Source organism: Mus caroli, chromosome 3, assembly GCF_900094665.2.
Source record: "Mus caroli chromosome 3, CAROLI_EIJ_v1.1, whole genome shotgun sequence".
Classification (NCBI taxonomy): domain Eukaryota; kingdom Metazoa; phylum Chordata; class Mammalia; order Rodentia; family Muridae; genus Mus; species Mus caroli.
In genome coordinates, this window is record NC_034572.1 from 132719843 (window position 1) to 132733913 (window position 14071).

Here is a 14071-nt window from a genome sequence, read left to right on the forward strand (position 1 = left end):
GTCGTGGGTAGCTGGCGGGTGTCAGGCAACCCTGCACTCCAGCAACCCCGGCGCTGATCCGGCCGGAAGTGGCCTGTGGCCCTACTCAGGCCGGTTTCTGATATTTTCTTTTTTATTGTATATTTTGTTTATTTACATTTCAAGTGTTTCCCGATTTCTCCCCCCAAGCCCCCCTATCTCACCCTCTCCTGCTTCTATGAGGGTGTGGCCCCACCCACCTACGCATTCCTGCCTCCCCGCCCTTGAATTTCCCTACATGGGGGCATAGAACCTTCATGGGACTAAGGGCTTCTTCTTCCATTGATGACCGACAGGCCATCCTCTGCTACATATGTGGCTGGAGCCATGGGTTCCTCCACGTATACTCCTTGGTTGGTGGTTTAGACCCTGGGAGCTCTGGTTGCTTCTTACTAACCTGTGTTTAGGAGATGTTGGAGCAGGTAACATGACCTTTTGATATCAGAAATGGTGTGTGGTACTTCCCATTCATTCTCTCCTTACCTAGGTCCAGTTTTGGGGGGAGGGGCCCAAATGCTGCTGCTTTTGCCTGGAGAGAGTAGTATGTCCACATGAACATTTTAGTGGTGAGGTCTGGATCCTGAAGAAGATAGGTCTGTGAATGGTATCCACGTTTGTAAGGAGAACAAAGAGGTAGGTTTAAGTAGTATGTGATCGCATCTAGATGTTTACCTCACTGTCCAGTATGAAATAAACAGGCACACATTTCTAGCTCCTATTTCTTCCTGGAAGTGGTTTAGCTACACAGTCTAAGTGCTGACATTTCCTGCTACTATGTCTGTGTCATTCATTTGACTAGAATGTATCTGGCAGATAATAGAGCACATGAACTCTAATGAGAACCTGAGTGGCATGTGGAAAGTTCCTGTAGCTCCTCCCATTTCTCCTAGGTAGGCACATCCTCAGAGGCATCAGCTAGAGATTGCATCTTCATACACAGGACATTGTGAGGGACATACTTGTTAAATATTTACAGTGTCTATGCATAATATACTCGTTAGTTGGATAACTGATAAAAATGTGTAACTTCTTAGATAATTTTTCAAGTTGGATTGTGAAGGAATAAAAAAATCCTTCTCAAATGGAGCTGGGGAGATGGTTTAGCAGTTAAGAGCACATAGGAGAGATTACTCAGTGATTAAGATTATATATTGCTCTTGCAGAGGACTCAAGTTTAGTTTCTAGGACCCACATTAGTCTGACAGCTTACAATTGCCCATCAGTCCAGCTTCAGGGGAACTGATACCTCTGGCTTCTAGGGGGCACCTTCATGCACATTGGTACCCCCTGGAGACATATACACATAATTAAAGGTAATAAATATTAATAAATTACAGCATTAAAAGTTAGGAATGTGGTGATTTTATAGATGAATTTTACTGAATATTTAAAGAATTAAAGTATTAAAGTGCCTGCCACTTTAAAGCTCTTATAGAAAAATTTAAAACGAGAGGAATAGTCTCCAATTTATTTTATGAGCCTAGCATTACCTTTCTGAAGAAGAAAGAATATTACAGAGAAATGCCTCTGATGGACATAGATGCAAAAATTCTCAAGAAAATACTTTTGTACTGAATTCAGCGGACTCACATAAACTGTAGTCTTATGTGCTATAATTTGGGAAATTGTGATCTATGTGTTCAGAATGCAAGATAAAAACCACCTCAAAGTGAAGAAAACATAATTTTACAAAATTCAATATTTATTTATGATTAAATAATCTTAACAAGTATGTAAAGGATCTACAAAACAATAAAGCAATATATTGAAGGCTCATTGATAATAGGAAAGTCAGTAATGAAAAATGCTGAAATCTTTTCTGCTAAAATGAGGAACAAGGGAAGGGTTTCAACTCAATATAATCACTAACCGGGTTAGCTGTAGCTACTAGGCAACAAAACTAAAACTCTCCTGACTCAGAAGAGAGATGAATTGTTTGTAGATGGCATGCTAACTCATCACCAAGGATATGGAAATCAAAACCACGGTGAGATAACACCTCACTCCCATTAAAGCTGGTATTGGCAGAAAGTTTTAAAAGGATAGGTGGTGTGGCTGAGATGTATTTCCAAAACTGCTAATAGGATAATGTTAATACAGTCATTGTGGAAAACAGTAGTAAAATTACTCACCAAATTTAGGACATTTCTACTAAATGATCCAAAATCTCATTTCTGTGAAAATTTCCAAAATAAAATAAAGAACACATTAGAGACACATTTGACTTCCCCTGTTCACTGCAGTGTTAGTCACAATATCTGTAAGGTATAGGCAGCATAAGCACTCAGTGAAGGATAAATACAGACATTGCTAGTGTATGGAGCAATATGGAAGAATCTGGAAAACATTGATAAGTGTGATGTCTCACTCATAGTGGATTTACAGGCGTCATCACATAGAAAAAATAGAATGATGGTTGCTTTTTGTGGCTGGATCTAGATATCAGTGAAAAGATATATATTTTCAGTTAGACAGGAGCAATAATATATCTGAGAGATCTTTCTATCTTTCCTTCTCTCTCTCCTTCTCCCCCTCCCCCCTCCCTCCCTCCCTCCCTCTCCTTCCTTCCTTCCTTCCTTCCTTCCTTCCTTCCTTTCTTTCTTTCTTTCTTTCTTTCTTTCTTTCTTTCTTTCTTTCTTTCTTTTTTTTTTTTTTGAGGCAGGGTTTCTCTGTGTAGCCCTGGCTGTCCTGGAACTCACTCTGTAGACCAGGCTGGCTTCGAACTCAGAGATCTGCCTGCCTCTGCTTCCCAAGTGTTGGGATTAAAGGTGTGCACCACTACTGCCCGATGAGATCTTTCTTATAGTCAATCAATGGTTAATAATACCAAATGTATACATTAAAGTTGTTAAAAGAACAGGGGGAGATAGGATGGGATTGGAGGTTTCCAGACAGGAGACATGGAATGGGAATAACATTTGAAATGTAAATAAAGAAAATATCCAATAAAAGAAAGAGTGTAGCTTAAATATCCCTACTTACTCATAAAAATGATAGTATGTGATATGATGTGCCTTAGTTTCATGGTTTTAATCATTTAATTATGTATATGTTTATCAAAACATCACATTATATATGTTAAGTGTATAAGAGTTTAAATGTGTTGATTATACTTTAGTAAATCTAGTCAATCACAATATCATGAACTCACAGCAGGTGTGGCCACCTGTTGGCATTCATGTGCATGTGAGTGTGTGTGTGTGTGTGTGTGTGTGCATGTGACATGTACATAGGATGGAGAGTAGTTGGGAAAAAAGGAGGTCAGTAAGGAGTAGGGGAGGGTAGGAGAAGATACTGCAGAGTGAGTATGATCACAGTAGATTGAATTCGCATTACATTTTCAAAAGAAATATTAGAAAAAAAAATAATAAAGGCCCAAACCTTTATTCCGTATGATTTGATCTTGGGTTTCAAATAAAGTCAAAATATGGATATGATAATACTTATAAACTGTGGATAATGAAGAAATGCACAATTAATATAATAATTTTCTGCTGTACTATAAACATGTGGATGACGAGACAGGTGGTTATATGAGTTATTGAATTGAAATATAGGGCTGGGTGCAGTGGCACACATCTCTAATATCATCACTGGTGGTTCCAAGGCAGGAGTTCAAGGCTGGTCTGGTCTATATAGTGGGCTCCAAGCCAGCCATGGATACAGAGTGAGACCTTATCTCAAAATACCCAAAAGAAAAATAATGAAATATAAAGCTAATATCACTGCAGCTCATTATGATTTCATACTGTCTTTTTATTTGGGAAACGTATTCTCTGTGGTTTGGGTTAATCACCACCAGACCACAACAATATGCTTTTTAATGCTGAAACTCTCTTCTGATGACTTGAAAACAATCAAATGTAAGTAGAAGTAACTTGCATCTGAGATTTGAGTGTTTTCCCAGCTCAAGTTCTCTTCCCGTCTTTAGATGGGAAAGAAACTGATGATGTGTTATTTAGGTATTGTATAAACCACTTCCATATGTTGCAACAGAGCATGAAGAAATAATTTCTAGGACTACTTAATAGTGGAATAGACATGCAGTCAACTGTTGTCTTCCCAGTGGAAACTTCCAACCTTCTAGATTTTGCCATAAAATATTACAATTTATTATCTGCTGGAGAGCTGACAGTAGTCTTCATTGAGCCATCTCTCCATAATTTCTGGGCCATTTGTGCTTAATATGAATAGACATACTTGACAGCCACTAAACTTTTGGTGCAATTTACAGAGATCTATGGTTATGAATTTAAATTATCAAATTTCACATAGGAGCTAGCACAAGGAAGCAATTTCAAATACAACTTAAATTACGCTATCCATCATTGAGGTGCCTATAGGTACACAATGAAAGACTACAAACACTATTATTCTTCATATGGAAATATAACTACTTTCTTCATATGGAAATATAACTACTGATTCTCACAATGTACACCTGATTTTAATTTTCAAGAACCTTAAGAATAACCCTTAAAACTTCCCCAATCTGGTGATGTCAATGGGTACTGACTACTCATCTAGGAGACTGAAGGTATAAGATGCAAAGAAATACTATTATTGAAGCTATAAACAAGGGCTTGCTTTTATCTTTAAGTTTCAAATTTCATCTTAGTGTATTATCTTTTGCTATTAAAGGATTTTTAGGACCAGATAATTTTTAAAGATAGAAGATTTATCTTGGCTTATAGTTATAGAGATTGGTAAGCTTAAGACTGAGAAGCCACATCTGATGAAAGCCTTGTACTTTTTCAGTTCATAGAAAAAAGCACACAGCAAGTGGCCACATGTAGAAGAGAGAAAGGGGGGCAAACTGTCGTGACAGATAACCTATGAAAGGTCCCTTCTGGAAGGTTCTTCCTCATGACCTAAACATTGCCTGCTACTCTGCTCCCCACGATAGCCATGCTGATAAATTAACATCTCTCCACATGGACCTTCTGACTCACTCACACCTAAGCAAACACTTGCTTAAACAGTCATAGGTAATTAAAGGAGCTTAACATATTGAACCATGACTTACCCAATTATCTTGACCTTACAAATTCATATTCATATCCCACCACACAGATAGGCGAATATTCTTATTTTGGTATTTTCATTACTTGATGACTTGATCTACAACTATGAATCTACCTGTTCATGACATTTATCTGCTGGGCTAGCTGAGTTCACTTTTATATAACTTCATTTTCTGATAGCCATCAGCCTACCTCTATATACTTCATATGGGGATAATGCATGAGAAATTCTAATTTGTCATGCTCTTGAGTTTGACAATAGGAATAAGTGTTCTGTATCATAACAAGAATTATGAAAGCAAGCACAGGCTCTTTATAGGATCAAGTAATGTTGGATGTGAATCAGTTGTCTTTTCATGGCACTAAGCAATCTAGCTAAACAATCATAATACAAGTTTCACAGCTATCAGTGTCTGCAGATATCAGATTTCACTGACCACCGGCATGAGCATCAGTTTCACTATGGAAACCACTGTAGTGAGGCAGAGTAACACCATATCACTTCTCAAACATTTTTAAATTTCAATTCTACAGTGTTTATAAATATGCAAAAGGATAGACGTGGAAGGATATTTGAAATAGACTAGGACATTAAAGAAAAGAACGCGAAGCCTAGTGACCTATGGGCTGAATTTAGTGTATACTTGTATTTTAAGTTATATTTAAAGTTGTTAAGATTGAGTTAGTTACTAATACTTGTAGCTTGTGAGATTTCAGACACAAATCTAGATTTTCTGCTTAAATAAGAAAACACAAACAAAATACCCCAAACCAACTTTTAAAACAATAAGTTAGATTTAATTAAATGTTGCTCCTGGGTATAAGGAAGGATGCTTTTCATTTGAGTCAATTTCCATTCAATACTTCTCTGCCTGCCTGGTCCAAGCTGGAATTGGACACTATTTGGGTGAGTATTTTGTACCAATTAACCATATATGGTTTCTTCAATTCATTTAAGATTTACAATCCTTACTATTTCTTTATTTGGATGATTTAACTCTCTGTGTATTATTCAATTAATGGTAAAAAATTTCATGTTGAAAAGGGAATTTAGGTTTGAAAAGAGCAAAAGAAATTAAGTGACTGTATGTGGAACTTCAGGTTACATTGCATACTAATAACTGTTGAACTTCAAACATTTACATAGTAACCTATTTGCTAAAATAGGCATTATGAACCTTGTTTGTTACTGGATACTTCATATATAGGTTGTAGTATTTGCGAGAAAACTATAAAAATATTCGTTTATTTTATTTCTCGGTGAAAAAGCAGATAAGTCTGTGGTGGAAAGTATGGGTTCAGCCTGCTGTAAAACAGTATTGGCTCAGCTGAGTTATGAATGCCAGTGTTGACATGAATTGTTATTCAGCAAATGGATTATGGAATCAAAATAGCCTTTCATGTGCATTACTGAGTTTCATCCAGTTTTCTGTATATTGCAACTTTCTTCTCTGAGGAGTAATATATGGCCAAGCTCAGTAACCTACATATTCATTTTTCCTCCTTTGATTTGCTTACCAAAGTCTATACCAGATATCTATGTTGTTTTCTATTGCAGTAACTGAACATATGAGTGGGTAACGAGTACATGATTTAGTCTACGAAGCACTTCCTGTCTCTAATTTAATATTCTCACTTGGATGACATACGGATGAAGTGTGACATTTGAGGCCCAATGGCAATTATAGTGCTATTGTTGATTGATACTTTTCAAATTGCTTTAGAGTTTGCCTTACCATGTTTATTTGATTTCATTCTGTTCAAATCTAAATAGTTAAAAAAAAACAGAGAATCTTTGCTTTATGAGATAAGAGTCAAAATATACATTATGTTTTTTTAATGAATCAAAATTTACATTGTAATTTTGCAAACAAATTTAATTGACAGATGCACTCTGTGATCCAAATCCAAGTTACATGCTCTCTGTTCAATCCATCATAAGGATGAACTACTCTCTGTTCAATCCATCATAAGGATTATATCTGGGACATATATCAAAATACATTTCATTTCAAGTGAAGGGGCTATTTTCCTATACTGTAAACACAATACCAAGAATCACACAAACAGGAAGTGGTGTTTTAGCCATTGTATCTTTTTTATTTAGGCAGTTTTCCCAGAAAACACATGCAGTTTTATGGTTCCAGGTATTACTGTCTATTCTTTTTACTCCCACTGTGTGTACAATGCTGATTCCTCACTAATCTCCAACCCTGTAGAAATTAATGCATGTATGACACCTCCATTTGATGTCATATAGGGACTATGGAACTGACATTCAGAATTGAACTGATCCTTCTCTGAACCTTGCTCTGCTCTGGTTTCTCCAACAATTGCTTATGTTTCCTGGCCAGGATGTTGCACATAAATCTTCATATCTGGATAAGGGAAGTTGGTGATTGCAGTTTATCAGTCACAACTACTTAAACACTGTGGAAATTTGGAGATAATTTTTTTGCATTATGATTTTCTTGTCTGTGAATTGAAACTTAAATAGTGCTGAGCAAAAGCAGGTGATTGGTAAACATTAGTTGTTCTTCTAGTTGTTGGTTATAAAGTACTCAATGGTCTCAGTGTAGTACCTTAACAACATCTGTTACTATTCATGATTGCACTAGCAATAGAAAAAAGGGCTCAGTTACTCAAGCCAAACAACACTGGTGAAGTCTCTGGCTTACTGTAGACAAAGAATACAAATAGCAGCAGAATTAAAGACAGGGCAACATAATGATAATAATAATAATAGTTACTTATTAATGGTTTTGAGATAGGGCTCATTACAGAGCTTACCTGGAACTCGATTTGTATAGTAGGTTACCCTCATGCTCCTCCTGCCATTTTCTCTCATCTTCTGGGGATATATGCATGTGTAACCTGGCTAAGGTTCCCTCCTTCATGGTATTCAGGAGCCCTAGCTATTGCCATATCTGTTTTGTCCTTTATTGATACTTGACTGTAGTATTTAATTGACTTTGTCTTCCATCCTTGTTTATTCTTACTTTTGCTTGATCACATCTTTGGTAGTATCTATGTTGATTTTGTTTCTGTTGTTCATTAAAATTTTAATTTACTCCTCATATTTTTCCAAAATGTCAACTTTATTGCTGACAATTTTCCCCTATTGCTTAGATTTTTAAAAAATCAGTATTGCCAATTTTTGTATCCATTTTGTTGGATCATTCAAACTTCAGCTCCCAACTTTCCTCTCTAGTGCCATTGAATTAATCTGCTTGTTTGTATTCTATCTGAGACCACTGACTATTATGACTATTTTATTAGTTTTTATTGATTGTTTGGAAATCTCACATCTTGTGTCCCCATCTCTCTCATCTCCAAGTCTTCCCATGCCAGCTGCCCTCTTCATCTGTGATGCCTCCACCCCCTTACCCTCCCATCTCTTCCCCCACAAACCCAACAGGTTCAGTTATTTTGATCCATATACTTGCTGTAGCATGGTCAAATTCCTAGTGGCCAGACCCTCACAAGGAGGATGAGTCTTAGCCAGAAACAAAATATATCTTAGGGGTAACTCTAACCAAGCAAGAGCAGGAGTCGTGTGGGAGCTTGAATGAAAATGGCCTCATCTCTCATAGAGAGTGGCACTATTAGGAGCTGGGGCCTTGTTGAAAGAAGTGCACAGAGGCCTAGAGAGATCATTGAGTGAAGCTGTGAAGGTGAAGCCTGGATTGCCTTGGAGACCCCAGAATGATGGAGAGAGAAGTTAGAGCCATGGGATGTCTGCCTAGAAAAGCTGTTAGCAGGAGGTGCAACCAGCCCAAGAGAAAGAAGTGTGTTGCTGTTGACAAAGCTGAAAGGAATTGGAGACATCAGACATGGAAATGCAGAATTTGGAGTTTGCCATTAATAAAATTAACTTTTATTTACTGAAAAGTATTCAAGTAAAAGTTTAGTTTTTTATATCAAGCATTTGTGTTTAAAATAAAATATTTCCTGCTGTCTATTTGTTTTGCTATTGATTAATAGAATTTGGAGAAGACAGTGAATTTCTTGCTGCTGCTGCTATGTGCTGAACCTTGTGCACGTGGTAAGCAGGAGTTTTACCAATGATCTGTACTCCAAACCAGACACATTTAAAAGGGAAAGGGTACATTTATATCCTGAAATGAAAGAAGAGTTGAAAACATTTTTATTTCTTTCTTTTAATAGGTAGCCATGAGAAAAGGTAGGAATATTTTTCTCTTCATCAGCAGAGGGCAGCAAAGCTTCAGGAAGTGTAATTTCAGGTCCAAATGATACTTTGACCAGGCTCTCTCTCTCTCTCTCTCTCTCTCTCTCTCTCTCTCTCTCTCTCTCTCTCTCTCTCTCCTTCCTCCCTCTTTCTTTTTCCTGTTTCTTTGTAGGAAGTTTTCCTTCCTGCTTTTCTCTTAATGGCAGACTTTGGTAATAGCCCATAAGAATTATCCAGTCTTTTCTTAGGTGTTGTAGAAAGAGAATCCTTTCTTAATGTATTTCTTTCTTTCTTTCTGTCACTTAGGGTGTACCAGGACCTGGAAAGTACAACATTAAAAGTGAATTTGACACGATAAAATCCATGTCAGCACTTGTGAATTCTTCATCTTTTATTTTCTTTTCTGAAACAGAGGTAATGGTGTACATACATTTTCATATACATAGTGTAACAGGCATGGTGTGAAACCAGTAACAAATCTAAAGGTGTTTAAGGAGATTATAAAATACAAAAGGACATACAGAAAATTCGAAGTGGGTACATTAGGGGCAAAACCCTGCAGAATTGTGGGCACAGTTATGTGAAAGAAGATTAACTATCAACAAATACACAGATGATTATTTGAACTGGAAGCACCTATTAAATATTTTCTACAAATTTGCACATGTGAACATTCAGTTTGGATGATAAGAAATACCTAATTTATTTTGAATCCTAAAGTGTAGTTTACTAATGCATGAATGGAGTATTAAGTTTAGTCCATGTAGAAATATGTAAAAAGTGGAGAAAGATATGACAGTATTCTGTCATACCGGCCATAGAGGCACACATGCACCTGCCCCTGGGATTTTCACTTGTAATGTTGCAGTCGAAGTATATGTTCCAGAGTGACCACTTCAGGTTATTTAAGGAGGATTCCAAAGAAACTCAAATATCTTTAGGATATTTCTATAGACAAAAAAATTAAGAGACTGGCAAACATTTATAATGCAGCAGCCTGCAGACAAGGTAGTCGTGAAAATTCTCTACTTGTACTCTGTGCAGCTCTGATTATTTTATTTAACTTGGGAAAGTTATTATAGACAACTACTTTGGTTTCAGTATATTTGAGATCTCCTCCTTGAAGACAGGTAGACAGATTAAATATATATTTTATAGATATAATTAAGATTATATTTTAATGAGTTCGATGTATTGAGGGACTAGGGAGACTCAAAAGTAAATATTAGATTTTAGTCTTGAGCAACTTAATGGTACTTAAGGCACTGCACAAGAGGTATGCATAAAGGACAGTGTGTGCACATGTGTGGGTGTGTATGCATGCCTTTGAGTTTTAAAAATACAGGTAATAATTGACACATTTTAGGTTTTTGTGACTTCTATTCATCTAGTATATAGATCTAATTTTATGTCATTTGACAGCTAACATTTAAATTATATTTTATAGATGGAAAAGAAAATAATTTTGTTCAAAGGAATGGTAGTAAAAGAAAGAATAATGGCAGAAGACACAGAGGAGTTAAAACTAACCCTGATTGCCTCAACAGAGGGAGTTTGTGTAGTTTAATTTGAAAAGATACATGAATTATAGTGATAGAAAAAGAAACAATCCAATTAAGAAGGTAGACTTAGTAGTAACAATTTCTGCTTTATAGGAGTAAATGCAGATATATTTCTGGGAAATTTTAAATGTATTTCAGGAATGGTTTAGTATTTTACCAAAATGCAATGAATCTCCTCATCTTTTGATATATTACTTTATAAAACACAAGATTTTCATTGCAACCATGGTTCCAAATTCTGGATATACTTTAAAACTATTCATGGGATTGTAAAAATTGACACACCCAGGAGCCAACATGCCCTTTCCTGGTCTCTTAGAGGTCAGGTTAGTTGGCCTAAACATTTACTTGATTTCCCAAAATACAAAAAGCATATTTGATACACTGTGATTTTGTATAAGATAGTGGGGTTAAGGAAACATACACATAATTGCTTGATTTTATAAATACACATAGAGGATAAATCAGAAAGCAATGTTGTTGGCTCTCTGGAAAGGATGGATTACAGTGGACCCATATCAACTTTCAAGAGACAATGGTGGTTTCCAGGACTTCTGTAAGTTGGTTGATATTATGCTGGTAGTGTGAAATTAGCTACCCTGTAGGTGAATTCATATAATGGAAAGGAGAAAATGGTATACGTTGTGAACCCCCTATGCACCACAGTGAATCACACAGGAATAGATAAAAAGTGCAAGGCAGCAATGAATGTCTCTTAGAATGTATAAGAAGTATACAGAACACCAAATAGAGTGGACCAAAAAAGAAAATCCTCCCATCACATAATAATCAGAAAACTAAATGCTCAGAATAAAGAAAGAATATTAAAAGCCACAAGGGATAAATGCCAAGTAACTTATAAAGGCAGATATATTAGAATTACATGAGACTTTTAAAAGCCAAAAGGGACTGGGCAGATGTTGTACAGTCTCTAAGAGATCACAGGTGCCAGTCTAGACTACTATACCCAGCAAAAGTTTCAATCACTGTAGACTGACAAAGCTAGATATTCCACAGCAAAACTAAATTTAATCAATATCTTTCTACTAATTTAGCCTGAGAGAGGATACTAGAAGGAAAACTTTAGCATAAGGAGGGTATCGACACTCAAGAAAACACATGAAATAATTATATAATTCCACATGAGCAAAACCAAAAGAAAAGAATCCCAGTCTACCTCTTCCCTCACAGTATCACCACTATCATCAAAATAACAGGAACTAACAGTCATTGGTCATTAATATCTCTCAACATCAATGGACTCAATTCCTCAATAAGAAGATGCAGGTTAACAGAGTGGATGAATAATCAGAATTCATCATCCTGCTGCATACAAGAAACACACCTCAGTAACAAAGTTAGACATTACCTCAAAATAAAGTGCTGGAAAAATGTCTTGCAAGAAAACAGACTGAAGAAACAGAAAGGAGTAGCCATTCTCATATTTAATAAAATAAACTTTCAACCAAAAGTAATCAAAAGAGATGAGGAAGGATACTTTATACTTATCAAATGTAATATGGCCAGCAAAATGGTCTCTCAATTCTGAACATGTATGTCCCAAATGCAAGACCATGAATATCCATAAAAGAAACATTACAGAATCTGAAATCACACATCAAACTCCATACATTAATAAACTTCCTCACTACTGGGAGACTTCAACACCTAACTCTCACCAATTGACAGGTCACCCAGAGAGAAACTAAACAGAGATAACAGAGTTTATAAGTCCAGATATGTGCAGAATAGTTCACCCAAACAGAAAAGATTATACCTTCTTCTCAGCACCTCATGGAACCTTCTACAAAATTGACAATATATTCAGTCACAAAGCAAATCTCAACGTGTACAAGAAGATTGAAATAATTCTTTGTATTTTATCAGACAATCATGGATTAAACATGGACTTCAACAACAGAAACAACTGAAGGCCTACATACTCATGGAAACTGAACAACCCTCTACTCAATGATCATTGGGTCTGGGAAGAAATAAATAAATTAATTAAGGACTTTATAGAATTCAGTGAAAATAAGAGCAGGGCATACCCAAACTTATGGGACACAATGAAAGCAGTGCTAAGAGGAGAGTTTATAGCACTAAGTCCCTTCATAAAAAATTGGAGAGTTCTCATACTAAGGATTTAAAAGTATACCTGAAAGCTCAAGATGAGTAGATGGCAGGAAATAATCAAGCTAAGGACTGAAATCAATCAATTAGGAACAAGGAGAACAGCACAAAGAATCAACAAACCAAGAGCTGTGTCTGAGAAAAGCAACAAGATAGATAAATCCTTAGTTAAACTAACTAAAAGGTAGAGAGATAGTACCCAAATTAACAAAAATCAGAAATGAAAAGAAAGATATAACAGTGAACATTAAGGATAATCAGAGAATCATTAGGTCTTACTTCAAAAGCCTGTACACCACAAAATTGCAAAATCTAAATGAAATGGCTTTCTAGACAGAAACCACTTTCCAGAGTTAAATAAAAATCAGGTAAACTATCTGAATAGTCTTGTAACCACAAGGAAATAGAAACAATCATTAAAAGTCTCCCAACCAAAAAACAAACAAACAAAAAAACCCAAAAAACAAAAACAAAAAAACCACAAAACAAACAAACAAACAAAAAGTGAGAGTCAAATGGTTTTAGAGCAGAATTCTACCAGACTTTCAAACAAAGAATTAATACCAATACTCCTCAAACTATTCTACAAAGTAAAAATAGAAGGAACATTGTCAAACTCATTCTGTGAGGCCACAGTCACCCTAATGTCTAAACCAACAAAGAAAGAGAATTGCAGACCAATTTCCCTTATTAACATTGATGCACAGACACTCAATAAGAAACTTGCAAACCAAATTCACAACATCAAAGCCATCATCCACCTAGATCAGGTAGGCTTTATGCCAGTGATGCAAGACTGGCTCAATATATGAAAATCCATCAATGTAATCCACCATGTAAACAAACTTAAAAGAAAAGAGCCACACCATATTCTCCTTAGATTCTGAAAAACCTTTGACAAAATCCAACATCCTGTTGTGGACAGCCCTGGGGCTAATTATACTTGATGTTAATTCCATTCTCCTGTGAGTGGTTGCGAACAAGGAATGAGTCAGCACTCAGGTGATTTCCTGTAAACCTGCTTCCCACCTGTACTGGCTGGTTTTGTGTGTCAACTTGACACAGCTGGAGTTATCACAGAGAAAGGAGCTTCAGTTGAGGAAATGCCTCCATGAGATCCAACTGTAAGGCATTTTCTCAATTAG

The 14071-nt window shown here is 36.2% G+C and overlaps 1 protein-coding gene across 1 annotated transcript in view; it reads left to right on the forward strand.

Annotated features, from left to right (window-relative positions):
* Nucleotides 1-14071, forward strand: part of Stpg2 (sperm tail PG-rich repeat containing 2) — a 436171-nt gene that overhangs the window by 63176 nt on the left and 358924 nt on the right. The window contains exon 7 of the mRNA XM_021158500.2: nucleotides 9538-9645. Coding sequence (XP_021014159.1) covers nucleotides 9538-9645 — 108 coding nt within the window. The remainder of the gene's footprint in view (nucleotides 1-9537; nucleotides 9646-14071) is intronic.